General features: G+C 47.8%; 1 protein-coding gene across 3 annotated transcripts in view; it reads left to right on the forward strand.

Moving 5' to 3' along the window:
- Positions 1–399: 399 nt before the first annotated feature.
- Positions 400–19,861, forward strand: part of nipal3 (NIPA like domain containing 3) — a 94,815-nt gene continuing 75,353 nt past the window's right edge. For 2 of the 3 annotated variants that reach the window (XM_041212731.1, XM_041212729.1), the window contains exons 1-5: positions 400–543; positions 8,410–8,478; positions 16,768–16,939; positions 17,240–17,299; positions 18,129–18,274. In XM_041212731.1, the coding sequence (XP_041068665.1) occupies positions 499–543; positions 8,410–8,478; positions 16,768–16,939; positions 17,240–17,299; positions 18,129–18,274 (492 nt within the window). In that variant the 5' untranslated portion in view covers positions 400–498. Of the gene's footprint in view, positions 544–8,409; positions 8,479–9,510; positions 9,607–16,767; positions 16,940–17,239; positions 17,300–18,128; positions 18,275–19,861 lie in introns of all 3 variants that reach the window. The other variant, XM_041212730.1, reaches the window with a different exon arrangement.

Below are 19,861 nucleotides of genomic sequence, written 5' to 3' on the forward strand. Positions count from 1 at the left end.
ATGTACAGGGTAGACATATTAATGTACAGGTATTGGTGTGCAGGCATTGATGTACAGGGTACAGGTATTGGTGTACAGGTATTGATGTACAAGGTAGAGGTATTGGTGTACAGGGTTGATGTACAGGTATTGGTGTACAGGGTAGAGGTATTGGTGTACAGGTCTTGATGTACAGGGTAGAGGTATTGGTGTACAGGGTTGATGTACAGGTATTGGTGTACTGGGTAGAGGTATTGATGTACAGGTATTGGTGTACAGGTCTTGATGTACAGGGTAGAGGTATTGATGTACAGTTGTTGATTTACAGATGCTGGGGGTGGGGCTGTGAATTGTTGGGGGCGGGGTTGTGTTTGCCTTTTGCTTCTCGCTTTCTGATTGGGTAGACCGGGAGCTGGGGGCGGATGCGGACGGGGCCACGGATTAGTGCGCTGCGCCCACCTCAATGGTCTGTTCATGTGTCAATCAGCGTGTGCACAGCGCCGGGCCTGAAGCGGGCGGATGGAGCGGGCGGGTGGCATCCTGAGGCTCGAGAGCTCGTATAAGGTAGGTCCGAGCCTGGGAGGGGAAACAGGACACAACACCGGAATCGGGACCCCGAAACCCCCCCGAGGCTTCACCACCCGGTAACCCGGGGGACGTGAACTGGGAGAGGAGCCACCCTGCAGGTGGGGGAGGCCCTGTAACCTCCCCCAGCCAGCAAACCTCCAGGACAGGTACAGCACGGGGTTAGATAGAGAGTAAAGCTCCCTCTACACTGTCCCCATCAAACACTCCCAGAACAGAGACAGCACGGGGTTAGATACAGAGTGAAGCTCCGTCTACGTTGTCTCCATCAAACACTCCCAGGACGGGATTAGAGACAGCACTGGTTTACATACAGAGTGAAGCTCCCTCTACACCATCGCCATCAAACACTCCCAGGGCAGGTACAGCACGGGGTTAGATACAGAGTAAAGCTCCCTGTACACTGTCCCCATCAAACACTCCCAGGACAGGTACAGCACGGGGTTAAATACAAAGTGAAGCTCCCTCTACACCGTCGCCATCAAACACTCCCAGGACAGGTACAGCACGGGGTTAGTTATAGAGTAAAGCTCCCTCTACACTGTCCTCATCAAACACTCACAGGACAGGTACACAGTAAAACTGCCTGTTGTTTACAAAGATTTTTTCTAACTCCAGTCTTTGCCACCTGTCCCTAGAGCAGTTGATTCACTCTCTAACTCTCTCACTTCCAGCTCTGTCACTCACTGTGGGTCTGACCCCCTTCAGCAAATCCCATATACTCTAACTTAGCTTCCATCATGCGATTCAGCGACACTTGATGAAGCTCTGTCTGCTTTTGGGCTACTGCACACCCTTGATCGATCCTCCTCGAGAGCAAAGATAACTTTTCTCTAATATCAGCCGTTTCCTAAAGCACTTACATGTCCTCTCTAACCTCCTGTTCCATGAATGGTTCCTCCCTCATCAGCGTAGAAACTGCCTGTTCATCTGTATTCCTATCAATCTGCCACACTTTTTTAAAATTATCCATTTACAGGATGTAGGTGTCACTGGCTAGGTCAGCATTTATTGCTCATCCCTAATTGTCTTTGAGAGGGTAGTAGTGAGCTGCCTTCTTGGAACTGCTGCAGGCATCCTTCAGTCTCTCCACCGCTTACGTGTTCTCTCACGGCTTGTCTGGCATACAGTCCTGGGTGAACTGCAGTTTCTTCCAGTCTGTTTTCGGGAAGACCAAAGCCCTTGATAGACTCCCTGATAGAAACACTAACAAACTACACTTGCCATGTGTTTACTTGGGGATGGGATGTTGGGAAGTGTGTGAGAGATTTGGTTTGCCTGACTTCAATGGAATGAGAAAGATACCGTTGCAGTAAACTGGGTGAATCTGTTAATGGGCGATAGTCAAAAAGAATTTAATGTGATTCAAACCAATCCAAGGGACAAGAGCTCTACTTGACAAAAAAGACAACCCTGGATGACTAAAGAGACAAAAAGCACCATAAAATCAATGGCAGAAACATATAAAAATGCAAAAAATGGCACAGACCCTAGTGAATGGGAAAGATATAAAGACCAGCAAAGATTGGCAAAGCCAATAGGAAGAGCTATAAACAGGGAATTTGAAAAGAAACTTGCAAGTCAATGAAATAAGGAATTGGTGAACAAGTTGCAAAATAACTTTGTATCAGTATTTACAGTAGAGGAAGAGGTCAGCATGCTGGATATCCCAATGAAACGAATATCGAATCAGGGGTAGGGCAACAAAATTACCATAAGCAAAATAACGCTAATGAAGAAAACAATGGCACTAGAGGATAAAACCCAGTATCAGATAGTTTCCATTTGAGTCTTAAAAGAAATAGGTGAGAATGTTGTGGTTGCCTAACTATAACTTTCCAATGTTCTCTTGATTTAGGAACCATTCCTTTAGAGTGGAAAATTGCACATGTCACTCTGCCATTTAAGGAAGCAGAGAGAGGGAGAGCGGAGAATTATAGACCAGTTAGCCTAATGTCTGTTGTTGGGAATTACTGGTGGCTATAATTTTCAATAGTGTGACTAAGCATTTGATATAGCTCCTGATTAGAGACTATTAGCTAAAGTTGAAGCTAGTGGAATTGAGGACAAATTATTAACCTGGTTAGGAAATTGACTGAGTGACTGGAGACGTAGAGTAGGGATAATGGTCAGGCACTCTTGTTGACAGGGTATAACTGGTGTTCCGCAAAGATCTGTGATGTGGCTTCAACTATTCACTATATTTATTAAGGACTTGGATGATGGGATAAAATCTTACATATTGTTTGCTGATTGTAAGAAGGCTAGATGGAAACATAAATTTCTAAAGAGACTTGGGGTCCATGTACATAGATCATTAAAATGTTACGAGCAGGTACAAAAAATAGGGCTAATGAAATGCTGACCCTTATATCGAGAAGAGGAGAATACAAGTGAGTAGTAGTTTATGTTACTGTAATACAAGCTCTGTTTACATCACAGCTGAGTACTGAGAGCAGTCCTGGGCTCCACAACTTGGAGGGTGTACAGTGTAGATTTACCAGAATTGTACCAAGGTGTCATTATGAGGAGAGATTACATGCACCAAGAGAGAGCATACCCTGGAATATAGATGGTTACAGTGTGATTGACATTTTCGGAAAGGGTGTATTAAATACTATTTTGGCTAGCTGAACATTGTATAATTTCAGGGATGAGATTAGAAAGCAGGGTTGTGGAAGTGTGGAGTTCTCTGCTGGAAACTGTAGTTGATGTTAGATCAATTGTAAATTTTAAATCTGAGATTGAAAGGTTTTTATTAACCAATGGTATTGAGGTGGGTTGAATTAAGCTGCATATCAATCATGATTGTATCGAATGCCAGAATAGGATCAAGGAACTAAGTGATTGCATTTCAATGTCTTCTTTGTTGTTTCTTTTGTGGGATGTGAGCGTTGCTTGTGAGGCCATTGTATATTGCCCATCCTGTGTCCATGTCCACGAAGTGTAGGTACACCCACTGTGCTGTTAGGGACGGAGTTCCAGGATTTTGACCCAGCGACTGTGAAGGAGTGGCGATATATTTCCAAGTCAGGAACTTGGAAGGGAGGTTGGAGGGGACCTTGCATGTGTTCCCATGCAACTGCTGCGTTTGTCCTTCTAGGTGATAGAGGTCGCAGGTTTGGAAGGTGCTGTTGAAGGAGCCTTGGTGAGTTGCTGCAGTGCATCTTGTAGATGGTACACACTGCTGCTACTGTGCATTGGTGGAGCCACCACTCATCCAGGCAAGTGAAGAGTCACAAGTGACAAGTCACACTCCTGACTTGTGCCTTGTAGATGGCTTTGGGGAGTCAGGAGGTGAGTTATTCACCACACGATTCCTAGCCTCTGACCTACCTTGTAGTCAAAGTATTTATATGGCTAGTCCAGTTCAGTTTCTGCTCAATGGTAACCTCCAGGATGTTGATAGTGGGGGATTCAGTGATGGTAATGCATCTGAACTTGAAGGGAAGATGGTTAGATTCTCTCTTGTTGGAGATGGTTATTGCCTGGCACTTGTGTGGCACGAATATTACTTGCCATTTGTCAGCCCAAGCCTGGATATTGTCTAGGTCTTGCTGCATTTGGACATGGACTGCTTCAGGAGGAGTCACAAATGATACTTTTATTCTTATGGCTGGGGAATCAGTTATGATTCAATGTGAGAATCCACTTAATGGCTTCAGCTAATGCCATGTGAATGATTGTGATGCTGTGAGGAATGGATCTCTTGGGGCGGAAGTTCAGTACGTGGGCAGTGGTCTGACTTGGATGGCCATTGTCACAATTTGAGCTGTTCCTCATGTTTTACATGTGGAGCATGTGGCCATATTTTCCCTGGACTGTCCTCAAAAGGTTGAGGGTTGCAAATGGTACTGAACGCAGTGCAATCATTAAAGGAGTCAGTGGCACAGTGGTAATGTCGCTGGTTTGGTGATCCAGAGGTCCAGGCTAATATTATGGGGACGTGGCAGCTGGTGGGATTTAAATCAATTAATAAAATCTGAAATTAAAAGCTGGTGACCATGAGCTATTGTTGATTATTGTTTAAAAACCTATCTGCTTTGCTAATGTTCTTTAGGGTAGGAAATCTGCTATCCCTATGTGCTCTGGCCTAGACGTGATTGACTCTTAAATTACCTCTGAAATTGCTGGCAAACCACTTAGTGGTAACAAAACTATTACAAAAAAGTAAAAAAGGATTGAAAGCAGGTGGACCACCTGGCAGTGAACTGGGTACCAGAAACAACAATGCCACATCCAGCCTTGTCCTTGGTGATATCTAGGGGTTTTGAGAGGTAACATAGTCATACTCACCAAATCATATCTTGCAGCCAGTGCCCCAGACATCACAAAAAACACCCCTCGGTATGTTCCACCCCACCGACAGGACAGACCAACCAGAGGTGGTGACACAGTAGTAAAAAGTCAGGAGTGCTCAACATTGACTCTGGATCCCATGAGGTCTAATGGCATCAGGTCAAACATGAGCAAGCAAACCTCCTGCTGATTACCACGTACCTCCTGCTGACTACCACGTACCACCTTCCGTCAGCTGATGAAACAGTATTACTCCATGTTGGACACCAATCGGAAGAAGCTGTAAGGGTGGCAAGGGCACAATGTACTTCAGTGCAGATGTACTTCAAAGCCATTCACTAAGAACGGCTTGGTAATATCACGACTGACCAAGCTGACTGAAAGATATAGCTGCTAGAATGGGCCAGGAGCAGGTGGTGAAGCAACCAACAAGAGGGGAAAAAACACTTGACCTCACCCTCACCCATCTACCTGCATTGGTAGGACTACCGCATAGCCCTTGTGGAGACGAAGTCCTGTTCACACATTGAGAAAGCTCTCCATCATGTTGTGTGGCATTACCACCATCAGCATACATCCCCACTTTTGACTTATGGAGGGAAGATCATTGATAAAACATCTGTAGATAGTTGGGCCTAGAACACTGCCCTGAGGAATCTTGCAGCGACGACCTGGGGCTGAGATAAGTGGCCTCCAATAATCAGAACCACCATCCTTTGTGCTAGGAATGACTCCAACCAGCGGAGCGTTTTCCCCGATTCCCATTGACTCCAGGTTTACTAGGGCTTCTTGCTGCCACACTCAGTCAAGTGCTCAGTCACTCTCATCACTAGACAAAGGCAGTAATGAAGTCAGGAGCTGAGTGACCCTGGCAGAAGCCAAACTGAGTGTCAGTGAGCAGGTTATTGCTGAGGAGGTGCTGCTTGATAGCACTGTCAATGAAACATTCCAAGGAACTCGATCCTTCTTGATCAATAGTATACTGATGGAGCAGTAATTGGCCAGGTTAGATTTGTCCTGCTTTCTGTGGACAGGGCATACCTGCCAATTTTCCACTTTGTCGGGTAGATGTCAGTGTTGTAACTGTACCGGATCAGCTTCGCTAAGTATATGGCTAGTTCCGGAGCATGTCTTCAATGCTTCTGGGATATTGTCACAGCCATAGCCTTTGCAATAGTGTCAGTGTCTTCAGTTGTTTCTTGATATCATGTAGAATGAATCGAATTGGTTGAAGACTGGCATCTGTGATCTGAGGGGACCTCCGGAGGAGGCCAAGATGGATCATCAACTTGGCACTTCTGGCTGATGATTGTTGCAAATGCTTCAGCCTTATCTTTTGCACTGATGTGCTTGGCTCCTTCCCACCATTGAGGATGAGGATATTTGTGGAACCACCTCCTCCAGTGAGTTGTTTAATTGTCCACCGCCATTCACGACTGGATGTAGCATCTGTTGAATCTTGAACTGATCCATTAGCTGTGGGATTGCTTAGCTCTGTCTATCGCATGCTGCTCTCCTGTTTGGCATGCAAGTAGTCCTGTGTTGTAGTTCCACCAGGTTGACACCTCATTTTTAGATATGCCTGGTGCTGCTCTTGGCATGCCCTCCTGCACTCTTCATTGAGCCAGGGTTGATCCCGTGGCTTGATGGTAATGGTAGAGTGGGGGATATGCCAGCCCATGAGGTTACAGATTGTGGTTGTAAACAATTCTGCTGCTGATGGCCCACAGCACCTCTTGGATGCCATTTTGGAGCTGCTTCCTGTTCTGAATCTACTGCATGGGAACAGTACCAACTACAAGTTCCAGGTACACAAGATTTTGAACTGTATTGCCATCCCTTCACTGTTGCTGGATCAAAGTCCTGGGACACTCTTCCTAACAGCACTGTGGGTATACCTAGACCACATGGACTGAAGCAGTTCAAGAAGGCAGCTCACCGCTTTTTCGAGGGCAGTTTGGGATGGGGAATAAATGCTGGCCTAGCCAGTGATGCCCACATCCCATGAAATAATTTTTTAAAAAACTAACACAGCCTATCTAACTATGTCAGGCTGTTGCTTGACTAGCCTGTGAGACAGCTCTCCCAATTTTGGCAGAAAGCCCCCAGATGTTAGTAAGGAGGCCTTTGCAGGGTTGACTGTCCACAATGTGTCTTTGTTGTTTCTGATGCCTCAGCCGTTGCCAGGTAGCCCATCTGGTTTTATTCCTTTTTGACTTTTCTATTGTGGCTTGGTACCACTGAGTGGTTTGCTAAGCCATTTCAAAGGGCAGTTAAGAGGCAACCATGTTGTTGGTCTGGAGTCGCATGTAGGCCAAACCAGGTAAGGATGACAGATTAAATAAAAAGAGAAAATGCTGGAAAAACTCAGCAGGTCTGGTGGCATCTGTGGAAAAAGAAACAGGGTTAACGTTTCGAGTCCGTAGGACTCTTCTTCAGAGCTAAAGAGTAGAAAATGTGATGGATTTTATACTGTTTAAGAGGAGGTGGAGCAAAATAGAAAGTCAGGGATGGGTGGGAGCTCGAGAGATTGGACAAAGATATCATGGACACAAGACAAAGGGGGTGTTAATGCAGTGTTAAAGACTAAAGAAGATGCTGATAGTGGCATAAAGGTAAGGTAGCAGAATATGTTAATGGCAGAACAAGGGTCTGCACCCTATGAAAGTACAACATAGAAACGGATGGCCCTGTTGAGGGTGGGGGTGTCTGTTGGGGGCAAAAAGGATAAAAAACTAAAACAATTTATATAAAAAAAAAGAAAAAAAAATTGGACTAGAAAAGGGGTAAAGATGGAGTTCATGGTCTGAAGTTGCTGAACTCACTGTTAAGTCCGGAAGGCTGTAATCGGAAGATGAGGTGCTGTTCCTCCAGTTTTGCATTGGGCTTCACTGGAACATTGCAGCAGGCCAAGGACAGACAAGTGGGCATGAGAGCGGGATGGTGTGTTGAAGAGGCAAGCGACAGGGAGGACAGGAACAGACCGAAGGTGTTCCACAAAGCGTTGACCCAGCCTGCGTATGGTCTCTCCAATGTAGAAGAGGCTGCATTGGGAGCGACGATTACAGTGGATTGTTTGGCAGATTTCCTTCCTTGGAGGACATTAACGAACCAGCTAGATTTTTATGGCAATCAGATGGCTTCATACCATTACTAAAACTAGCTCTTAGCTCCAGATTTATTGACTAATTGCATTTATATTCCAGCAGCTGCTGTGGTTGGATTTAAACTCGTGTGACCAGAGGATTAGCCTGGGCCCTGGATCACTCATCCAGTAACATTACCACTATGGAGAAGCAGTTTGGGTTGGGTTTGTGCATGGAGGATGTGTAGAATGGGCCTATATTCTCTGAGATTCAGAAGAATGAGTGGTGATCTTATTGAAATATATAAAAGCTGGGAGGGTGGCTGCTGTGACAATAAGTGGCAGGAAAACTGAGGCAGGAAGTTTCAGGGCTTTGTTCTTTCAATCTGAGCACTCAGTTTGGTTTTGGAGCTGGTTCTCTGCTGTGATTTGCTGACTGTGTTTCTTGTTTTCATTAACAGGAAAATCTGATTGGAACTTTGCTAGCCATCTTTGGAAATCTTGTTATCAGTATCTCTCTCAACGTGCAGGTGAGTTTTTGACTAGAGGCAGGTGGGCTTCCAGCTGAGGCTGGAGTGAGGCTACAATTCTTAGGGGAAGAGTAAGGATCAGGCTAGGTGAGGGTGAAGACAGCACGCAGCGATGCTTGTGGCTGTTGGTATGCTTTTGTTGTCTAAACGCTAATATGTGCTGGCGTATGTAATGAATTCAGGAGAGACTGAGCCTACACAACATAAGCAACCGCACAGGTGGGTTAACATGTTACAGCTAGTTAAAGCATTGGAGGAAGTTTTGAGAATGTATAACTAAATAATCCATAAAACAATATAACCAACACAAAATAAATATACAATCAGAGAGCTTTGTGATCGCTTATGAATTGAATAGCAGATACCAAGGAGTGCATTACAGACCGGAATCTATTTGAAAGTAGTTTATGTATGGAACAGCGGAAACCTGGGAGTGAGTGACAGGCTGGAATCTAACCTGATTGTTTGTTTATATACAAACACATAATTAAATGGACAGCTAATTCCCAGATATATAAAAGGGTAGATAGAATGAAATCTGGGAATTATAATCCAGTCAGCTGAATGTCTGTGATAGGAAAGATACTGGATTCTACAGTTAAAAAGAAGTGATGGTGCATCTGGAGACAGGAAATAGAATAAATATGTTTTTGGAAAGGTTAAATCATGCTTAACTAATTTGCTTTTGAAGAGGGGACAGAAAGCGTAGACAAGTTATTATGCACATGAATTTTTGGAACCCTCAAAGGTATCAAACAGTAGGCTGAGACAAAGGTTAGCGCATGTCAGTTGGGACAAATAACTAAAGAGATAACAAATTGGCTAAAAAATGGAAAGCAGTGAAATGTAATAGATTTAATACAATATAGACGAATGCAGTGTTTGCCAAACTGTTTTCCGATGTGACTCCATTTTAACACTTGAAAATGAACGTGGACACAGGTGCCCAAAAAACATCCAATAAAGCAGCATATGCATTCAGTATATAATTATTAATATTATAGGTAAACATGTGACTATTACAATTCACAGACCTTGGCCAGGCAGCAGTGAATACTATTAATGTTCGCAGCATTCACACCAAGGTTCCGGAAGGCCAGCATGACATCAATGATTGTAATGCGAGAGGTTTGAAATAAACTTCTAATATTCTGAATATATCAGTCCCCAGCACCACTAGCCCACACACACACTATATACACCCCCTCTTCCCCCCACATACATGCACTGTAAACAGCCGCTGTTCCTCCCCCCCACACAGAGAGCGTAATCAGCCCCTCTCCCACCTGCAACACACACTGTAATCGGCCCTTCTGCCCCCCCCCCAACACACACACTGTAATCAGCTCCTCTTACCCCCGACACACATGCACTGTAATCAGCCCCTCCCTCTGACACACAGCGTAATCAGCCCCTCTCCCCTCACACACACTGTATTCAGCCCCTCTGCCCCCACACACACACTGTAATCAGCCCCTCTCCCCACACACACTGTATTCAGCCCTTTCCCCCCCCACACACACACGGTAATCAGCTCCCTTCCTCCCACACACACACTGTAATCAGCGCCGCTCCCCCCACACACACACACTGTAATCAGCCCCTCTCCTCCCACACACACTGTATTCAGCCCCTCAAAATCCCCCAAACACATTGTAATCAGCCCCTCTATACCCCACACACACACTGTAATCAGCCCCACCCCTCCCCCAATACACACACTGTAATCAGCCCCACCCTTCCCCCAATACGCACACTGTAATCAGCCCTACGCCTCCCCCAATACACACACTGTAATCAGCACCTCTCCTACCGGACACACACTGCAATCAGCCTCTCTATACCCCCCAAACACACTGTAATCAGCCCCTCTGCCACAACACCCACCCACACCCAGTGCAATCAGCCGATCTCCTCCCCCACACACAACCTGTAACCAGCCCTTCTATACCCCACACAGACACTGTAATCAGCCCCCTATATCCCACACACACACTATAATCAGCCCCTCTATACCCACCAAACACACTGTAATCAGCCTCCCCCCGCCCACCTCGGACACACACACACACACACACACACACACACACACACACACACACTGTAATCATAGAAACTAGGAGCAGGAATAGGACATTCTGCCTTCAAGCCTGCTCCGCCATTCATTATGATCACGGCTGAACATCCAGCTCAATAGCATGCTCCTGCTTTCTCCCCATACCCTTTGATCCCTTTCGCCCCAAGAGCTATATCTATCTCCTTCTTGGAGACATACAATGTTTTGGTCTCAACTACTTTCTGTGGCAGCGAATTCCACAGGCTCATCACTCTCTGGGTGAAGAAATTTCTCCTCATCTCCCCCCTCTCCCCACACTCACAGACTGTGATCAACCTCTCCACGACACACACAATGTAATGAACCCCTTCCAGCTCCACATGTACACACAAACTGTAATCAGCCCCTCTCCCACCCTCGACACGCACACTGTTATCAGCCCCTTTATATCCCTCAAACACACTGTAATCAGCCCCTCTACATCCCCCAAACACACTGTAATCAGCCCCTCTGCCCCAGCACCCACCCATACCCATTGCAATCAGCCGATCTCCTCCCCCATACACACCCTGTAACCAGCCCTTCTATACCCCATGCATACACTGTAATCAGCCCCTCTGTACCCTCCAAACATACCGTAATCAGCCCCTCTCCTCCCCGACACACACACACTGTAATCAACCCCTCTATACCCCACACACACACTGTAATCAGCCCTTCTTCCCCCACCCACACAGACACCGTAATCAGCCCCTCTCCCCCCTGCAACACACACTGTAATCAGCCATTCTGCCCCTCTCCCGACACACACACGCTATACTCAGTTCCTCTTACCCCCGACACACATGCACTGTAATCAGCCCCTCCCTCTGACACACAGCTTAATCAGCCCCTCTCCCCCTACACACACTGTATTCAGCCCCTCTCCCCACCACACACATGGTATTCAGCCCTTCTCCCCCCACACACAGACAGTAATCAGCCCCTCTTCTCCCCGACATACACACAGTGTAATCAGCCCCTCTATACCCCACACCCACACTGTAATCAGCCTTTCCTCCCCACCACACAGACACCGTAATCAGCTCCTCTTACCCCCGACACAAATGCACTGTAATCAGCCCATCCCTCTGACACACACATTGTAATCAGCCCCTCTCGCCCCACACAGACGGTACTCAGCCCCTCTCCCACCCCCCCGACACACACATTTTAATCAGCCCCTCTCCCCCCCGACACGCACATTGTAATCAACCCCTCTCCTCCCCCAATTCACATTCTGTAATCAACCCCTCTTCACCCCCAACACACACACTTTAATCAACCCCTCTCTCCCCCTGACACACACTGTAATCAACCCCTCTATACGCCCCAAGCACACTGTAATCAGCCCCTCTATACCCCCCAAACACACTGTAATCAGCCCCTCTATACGTCCCAAACACACTGTAATGAGCCTCTCCCCCTCCCCCCCCGACACACACTGTAATCAGCCCCTCTATACCCCCCAAACACACTGTAATCAGCCCTTCTATACCCCAAACACACTGTAATCAACCTCTCTTCCCCCCCCCAACTGACACACACTGTGATCAACCCCTCTATACCCTCCAAGCACACTGTAATCAGCCCCTCTATACCGCAAACACACTGTAATCAACCCCTCTCCCCCCCCCGACACACACTGTAATCAGCCCCTCTATACTCCCCAGCACACTGTAATCAGCTCCGCTATACGCCGCAAACACACTGTAATCAGTCTCTCCCCCTCCCCCACTCCCGACACACACACACACACACGCACACACACACACACACACACACACACACACACACACACACACACACAGTAATCATAGAAAGCTAGAAACGAGGAGCAGGAGTAGGCTATTCGGCCTTTTGAGCCTGCTCCGCCATTCATTATGATCATGGCTGATCATCCAACTCAATAGCCTGCTCCCATTTTCTCCCCATACCCTTTGATATCTTTCGCCCTAAGAGCTATATCTAACTCCTTGAAAACATACAATGTTTTGGTCTCAACTACTTGCTCTGGCAGCGAATTCCACAGGCTCATCACTCTGTGGGTGAAGAAATTTCTCCTCATCTCCCCCCTCTCCCCCCACACACAGACTGTAATCAACCCCTTCCCGACACACACTGTAATCAGCCCCTTCCAGCCCCATGTACACCACACTGTAATCAACCCCTCTCCCCCGCATGACACACACAGTGTAATCAGCCCCTCTCCCCCACAACACGCACATTGTAATCAGCCCCCCTTTCCCCCCGACACAGTCACTGTAATCAGCACCCCCCCCCCACCACTGACACGTGCACTGTAATCAGCCTACCCCTCCCCCAATACCCACACTATAATCAGCAACTCTGCTCCCTGACACACTGGAATCAGCCTTTCTATACCTCCCAAACACATTGTAATCAGCCCCTCTGCCCCAACACCCACCCACACCCAGTGCAATCAGCCGATCTCCTCCCTCACACACACCATGTAACCAGCCCTTCTATACCCCACACAGACACTGTAATCAGCCCCTCTATACCCACACACACACTGTAATCAGCCCATCTATACCCGATACACACACTGTAATCAGCCCCTCTATACCCCTCACACACTGTAATCAGCCACTCTCCCCCCCGACACACACTCTAATCAGCCCCTCTGCCCCAACAGCCACCCAATTCCAGTGCAATCAGCCAATCTCCCCCACACAGACCCTGTAATCAGCCCCTCTATAACCCCAAACACACTGTAAGCCCCTCTATACCCCACACACACTATAATCAGCCCCTCTCCCCCAATACACACACTAATCAGCTCCACCTCTCCCCCAATACACATGCTGTAATCAGCCCTACCCCTCCCCCAACACACACACTAATCAGTCCCACCCCTCCCCCAATACACAAGCTGTCATCAGCCCTACCCCTCCCCCAATACACACAGTGTAATCAGCACCTCTCATCCCTGACACACACTGTAATCAGCCCCTCTATACCCCCCACACACACACTGTAATCAGCCCCTCTATACCCCACACACACTGTAATGGGGCCCTCTGTATTCCCCAAACACACTGTAATCACTCCTCTGTATACCCAAATCAAACTGTAATCAGCCCCTCCCTACCCCTCACACACATTGTAATCAGCCCCGCTATACCCTAAACACACGTACTGTTATCAGCCCCTCTATACCCCCCCACACACACACTGTAATCAGCCCCTCTATACCCCACACACACTGTAATGGGGCCCTCGGTATTCCCCAAACACACTGTAACCACTCCTCTGTATACCCAAATCAAACTGTAATCAGCCCCTCCCTACCCCTCACACACATTGTAATCAGCCCCGCTATACCCTAAACACACGTACTGTTATCAGCCCCTCTATACCCCCCCACACACACACTGTAATCAGCCCCTCTATACCCCACACACACTGTAATGGGTTCCTCTGTATTCCCCAAACACAAACACACTGTTATCAGCCCCTCTGTATACCCTAATCAAACTGTAAACAGCCCCTCTCCTCCCCAACAAACACACTGTAATCAACCCCTCTATAACTCCCAAACATGCTGTAATCAGCCCCTCTATGCCCTCCAAATACACTGTAATAAGCCCATCTCCTCCCCGACACACCCACTGTAATCAGCCCCTCTGCTCCCTGATACACAGACTGTAATCACCCCCTCTGCCCCAGCACCCACCCACACCCTCTGCAATCAGCCAATCTCCTCCCCCACACACAGCCTGTATCCAGCCCCTCTATATCCCACACACACACTAGAATCAGCCCCTGTATACCCCACACACACTGGAATCCGCCACTCTATATTCCACACACGCACTGTAATCAGCCCCTCTATACCTCACACACACACTGTAATCAGCTCCTCCATACCCCACACACAGACACCATAATCTGCCCCTCTGCCCCCTGCAACACACACTGTAATCAGCCTCTCTGTGCCCCACATACACTGTAATCAGCCCCTCTACACCCCACACATGAAGTAACCAGCCCCTCTATACCCCCCACACACACACCGTAATCAGCCCCTCTATACACCCCAAACACACCGTAATCAGTCCCTCTGTATACCCCAAACACACTGTAATCAACCCCTCTATACCCCCACACACAATGTAATCAGCCGCTCTATACCCCCCACACACTGTAATCAGCCCCTCTATATCCCCCAAACACACTGTAATCAGCCCCTCTATATCCCCCAAACACACTGTAATCAGCCCCTCTATATCCCCCAAACACACTGTAATCAGCCTCTCTATACATCCTAAACACACTGTAATCAGCCCCTGTATACCTCCCAAACACATTGTAATCAGCCCCTCTATACCCCACACACACACTGAAATCAGCCCCTCTATACCCAACACACAGGCTGTAATCAGCCCCTCTCCCCAATACACACAGTGATCAGCCACACCCCTTCCCCAATACACACACTGTAATCAGCCCCACCCCTCCCCCAATACACACACTGTAATCCGCACCTCTCCTCTCCGACATTCACACTGTAATCAGCCCCTCGACACCCCCCAAAGACACTGCAATCAGCCCCACTTCCCTAACACCCAACCACACCAACTGCAATCAGCCGATCTCCTCCCCCACACACACCCTGTAACCCGCCCTTCTATACCCCACACACATACTGTAATCAGCCCCTCTATACGCCACACACATTGTAAGAAGACACTCTGTATTCCCCAAACACACTGTGATCAGCCCTACTATATCCTCCAAACACACTGTAATCAGCCCCTCTATACCCCCCACACACATTGTAATCAGCCCCTCTCTCCCTGCCCCCCCCACACACTGTAATCAGCTCCTCAACTCCCCGAAACACACACACTAATCAGCCCCTCTCTCCCCCCCACACACACTGTAATCAGCCCCTCTATATCCCTCGCACACTGTAATCAGCCCCTCTATACCCCTCGCACACTGTTATCAACCCCTCTATACCCCCTACAGACACCGTAATCAGCCCCTCACCTCCCCAACACACAGACTGTAATCACCCCCTCTGCCCCAACACCCACCCACACCCAGTGGAATCAGCCGATCTCCTCCCCCACACACACCCGGTAACCAGCCCTTCTGTACCCCACACACACACTGTAATCAGTCTCTCTATACCCCTGACGTACTGTAATCAGCCCTTCTATACCCCAAATACACACTCTGTAATCAGTCCCTCTATACCCCACACACACTGTAATAAGACCCTGTACTCCTCAAACACACTGTAATCAGCCCTACTTTGCTCCCCAAATGCACTGTGATCAGCCCCTCTGTAGCCCACACACACACTGTAATCAGCCCCTCTCTCCCCCCACACCCACTGTAATCAGCCCCTCTATACCCCTCACATACTGTAATCAACCCTTCTATGTCCCCCACACACACTGTAATCAGCATCTCTTCCCCCCCCCCACACACACTGTAATCAGCCCCTCTCACCCCCACACACACACTGTAATCAGCCCCTTCCTCCCCAACACACTGTAATCAGCCTCTCCCCCCACCGACACACACACACACACACACACACACACACTGCAATCAACCCCTCTCCCCCAACGCACTGTAATCAGCCCCTCTTCCCCCCCACACACTGTACTCAGCTTCTCTCCCACCCCCTACACACACAATGTAATCAGCCCCTCCCCCACACTCTGTAATTAGCCCCTCCCCTCCCTGACCCGCACACACTGTAATCAGCCCCTCTCCCCCCCACATACACACTGTAATCAGCCCCTCTCCCATCAAACACACATATTGTAATCAGCCCCTCCCCCCACACACTGTAATTAACCCCTCCCCCCATATACACACACTATAATCAGCCCCTCCCCCACATACTGTAATTAGCCCCTTCCTCCGACACACACTGTAACCGCCCCCCCCACCCTGCCACGCCCTCCACATCTCTATCTGTTTATCTCTGGCCTAAATTCGTTGACTTGCGGAGCCGAATAGCCTGCCCAACCCCCTGTGCACACCCCACTGCCTATCGTTCTCATTCCCCATCCCCTCCCCCTACTTCTGTGCTCCCCTCCTCCCATCCCTCACCCTGGCTGTCTCTGTTGTGCCTCTTCCTCTCCTCTGTTCCTCTCTCTATCCTCTTAGTTCATATCCTTGTGACAGTCTTCCATCTCCTGTTGCAGAAGTACAGCCATGTGAGGTTATCAGGCACCAAGGATCCTCGGTCGTACTTTCGGACAAAGACCTGGTGGTTGGGACTGGTGTTGATGTTACTGGGGGAGCTGGGAATCTTCACCTCGTACGCCTACGCACCACTATCGGTCGTCACACCACTCAGTGCTGTTTCCATTGTCGGTATGAAATTGTTTCTATGTCTGAGTGATCCACATGATGCAGGGTGTACTAAATCTCAGGTACTTGGGCAAACAAAGCAGGTGTTCTCTGCAGATCTCACAAGAATTAAGAGAGGGTGCCTTATGGTAAAGGAGGAAAGAATCCCAAAGGGAGGGTCCCACTGATGGTGGAGTGAAGCAGGGGACAGGGGGACAGAGAGGTGTCTGGTAAGTGATGGGAGGTGGGTCCTGATGGGTTGGGCTGCATGCGCGCATTGACGCTGAGCTTCAGACCTCATATTTGTATCTTTTGTCTCATCAGCCAGCTCAATTTTAGGAATCATATTCCTGAGGGAGAAGTGGAAACCCAAAGAATTTTTGCGTAAGTTGTTATTAAGTGAAAAAATATCTCAATCCTTCTTCAGCGGAATCCTTGTTCAGTAAATGTTAGCATGTTTTTGATATCTATTTATCACTTGAACATGGAGTCACAAGATACAGTTTTGATACTTGTAGATATTATGAAACTTGAAAGTGTAGTAAACAGTAAAGAAAATAGTAATAGACTGTAAGAGACAGCTGCAGGAATGAAGTGTCAGATGAGTTGAAAACCTATGTTTGAAGAATAAGCAGAGACTGTACAAGCCACATGGTGTACATTTAAATGAGGGGTTGGGGGAGTGCCAGGAGAACGAGACTTTGGGATGTTTGTGCACCAATCTTTGAAGGTTGTAGAACAAGTTAACAAAGCAGTTACATGGATGGATTAGTGAAGCTGGGGTTGTTCCCCTTCAAGCAGAGAAAGTTTTGATAGGGATGCTTAAAATTGTGAATGGTTTTAGAGTAAATAAAGGACAATAGTTTCAAATGTCTGCAGGGTCAATAATCAGAGAGCACAGGTGAATGAGCAAAAGAACCAGCTGCAACAGAAGGAAAACTTATTTTCGAAACAAATGGTTAAGATTGAGAATGCATTGGCTGATAGGGTAGCGCATATTGTATAGTCTTTAGAAGGAAGTTGGATAAATAGTTTAAGGAGAAGCAATGACAGGGATATGAGGAAAGAGAAGACTCAATGGGCTGAATGTGCTGTACTGTTCTATGATGTTAAGAGTTGGTGTTCCATGACCAAGTAGTCCTGTTTCTGTTGTGTAAGCAGTAATTTAGAAGAAATTTGCGGCCTATTGACTAGTGTGCTCTTCTGTCTTCAGGGCGATATGTGCTGTCGTTTCTTGGCTGCGCTTTGACAGTGATCGGTATCTATTTGTTGGTCACATTTGGACCAAATACTCATGAGAAGCTTTCTGGGAGGAACCTGGAACTGCACCTTCTTGGGTTGCCATTCCTCCTGTACCTGGTAAGGACTGGGTTGGCCAAGGGGAGAGGAGGATTGGGGGAGAGGTGGAGGAGTGAGCTCCGGTCGGGAGAGGAATAAATGTGACGGTGGGAGAAGAGGAGAAGGAGGGTTTTTTTTAGTTCATTCACGGAACGTGGGTGTCACTGGCTAGGCCAGCATTTATTTCCCATCCCTAATTGCCCTTGAGAAGGTGGTGGTGAGCTGCCTTTTTGAACTGCTGCAGTCCGTGTAGGGACACGCACAGGGCTGTTACGGAGGGAGTTCAAGTATTTTGACCCAGCGACAGTGAAGGAACGGCAATATATTTCCAAGTCAGGATGGTGAATGGCATGGAGAGGAACTTCAGGTGGTGGTGTTCCCATGCATCTGTTGCCCTTGTCCTTCTCGATGGTAGTGGCCATGGTTTTGGAAGGTGCTGTCTAATGAGCCTTGGTGAGTTCCTGCAGTGCATCTTGTAGATGGTACACACTGCTGCTACTGTGTGTCGTTGGTGGAGGCAGTGGATGTTTGTGGATGGGATTCCAATCAAGTGGGTTGCTTTGTCCTGGATGGTGTCAAGCTTCTTGAGTGTTGCTGGAGGAGCACTCATCCAGGCAAGTGGGGAGTTTTCCATCACACTCCTGACTTGTGTCTTATAGATGTTGGACAGGCTTTGGGGAGTCAGGAGATGAGTTGCAGGATTTCTTGCCTCTGACCTGCTCTTGTAGCCACAGTATTTATATGTCTAGTCCAGTTCAGTTTCTGGTCAATGGTAACCCACAGGAATGTGACAGTGGAGGAGTCAGTGATGGTAATGCCATTGAACGGCAAGGGGCATTGGTTAGATTCTCCCCTGTTGGAGATGGTCATTGCCTGACACTTGTGTAGTGCGAATGTTACTTGCCACTTGTCAGCACAAGCCTGGATATTGTCCAGGTCTTGCTGCATTTGGACATGGACTGCTTCAATATCTGAGGTGTTGTGAATGGTGCTGAACATTGTGCAATCATCAGCAAACATCCCCACTTCTCACCTTATGATGGAAGGAAGGTCATCGATGATGAAGCAGCTGAAGATAGTTGAGCCTAGGGCACTACCCTGAGGAACTCATGCATTGATGTCCTGAAACTGAGATGACTGACCTCCAACAACCATAACCAACTTCCTTTGTGCTAGGTATGACTCCAACCAGTGGAGAGATTTCCCCCGATTCCCCTTATACTTATTGACTCTGGTTTTGGTACTACTGCTTGATGCCACACTCGGTCAAATGCTGCTTTGATGTGAAGGGCAGTCACTCTCACCTCTGGAATTCAGCTCTTTTGTCCATGTTTGAACCATGGCTGTAACGAGATCAGGAGCTGAGTGACCCTGGCAGAATCCAAACTGAGCCTCAGCAGGTTATTGCTAAAAGAGTGCTGCTTAATAGCACTGTTGATGACCCCTTCCATCACTTTACTGATGATCGAGAAAGACTGATGGGGCGATAGGTAGGTAATTAGCCAGGTTGGATTTGTCCTGATTCTTGTGTACAGGACATACCTGGGCAATTTTCTACGTTGCTGAGTCGATGTCAGTGTTGTAGCTGTACTGGAACCGTTTGGCCAG

This window comes from Carcharodon carcharias, chromosome 19 (assembly GCF_017639515.1).
Source record: "Carcharodon carcharias isolate sCarCar2 chromosome 19, sCarCar2.pri, whole genome shotgun sequence".
NCBI classification, from domain to species: Eukaryota; Metazoa; Chordata; class Chondrichthyes; order Lamniformes; family Lamnidae; genus Carcharodon; species Carcharodon carcharias.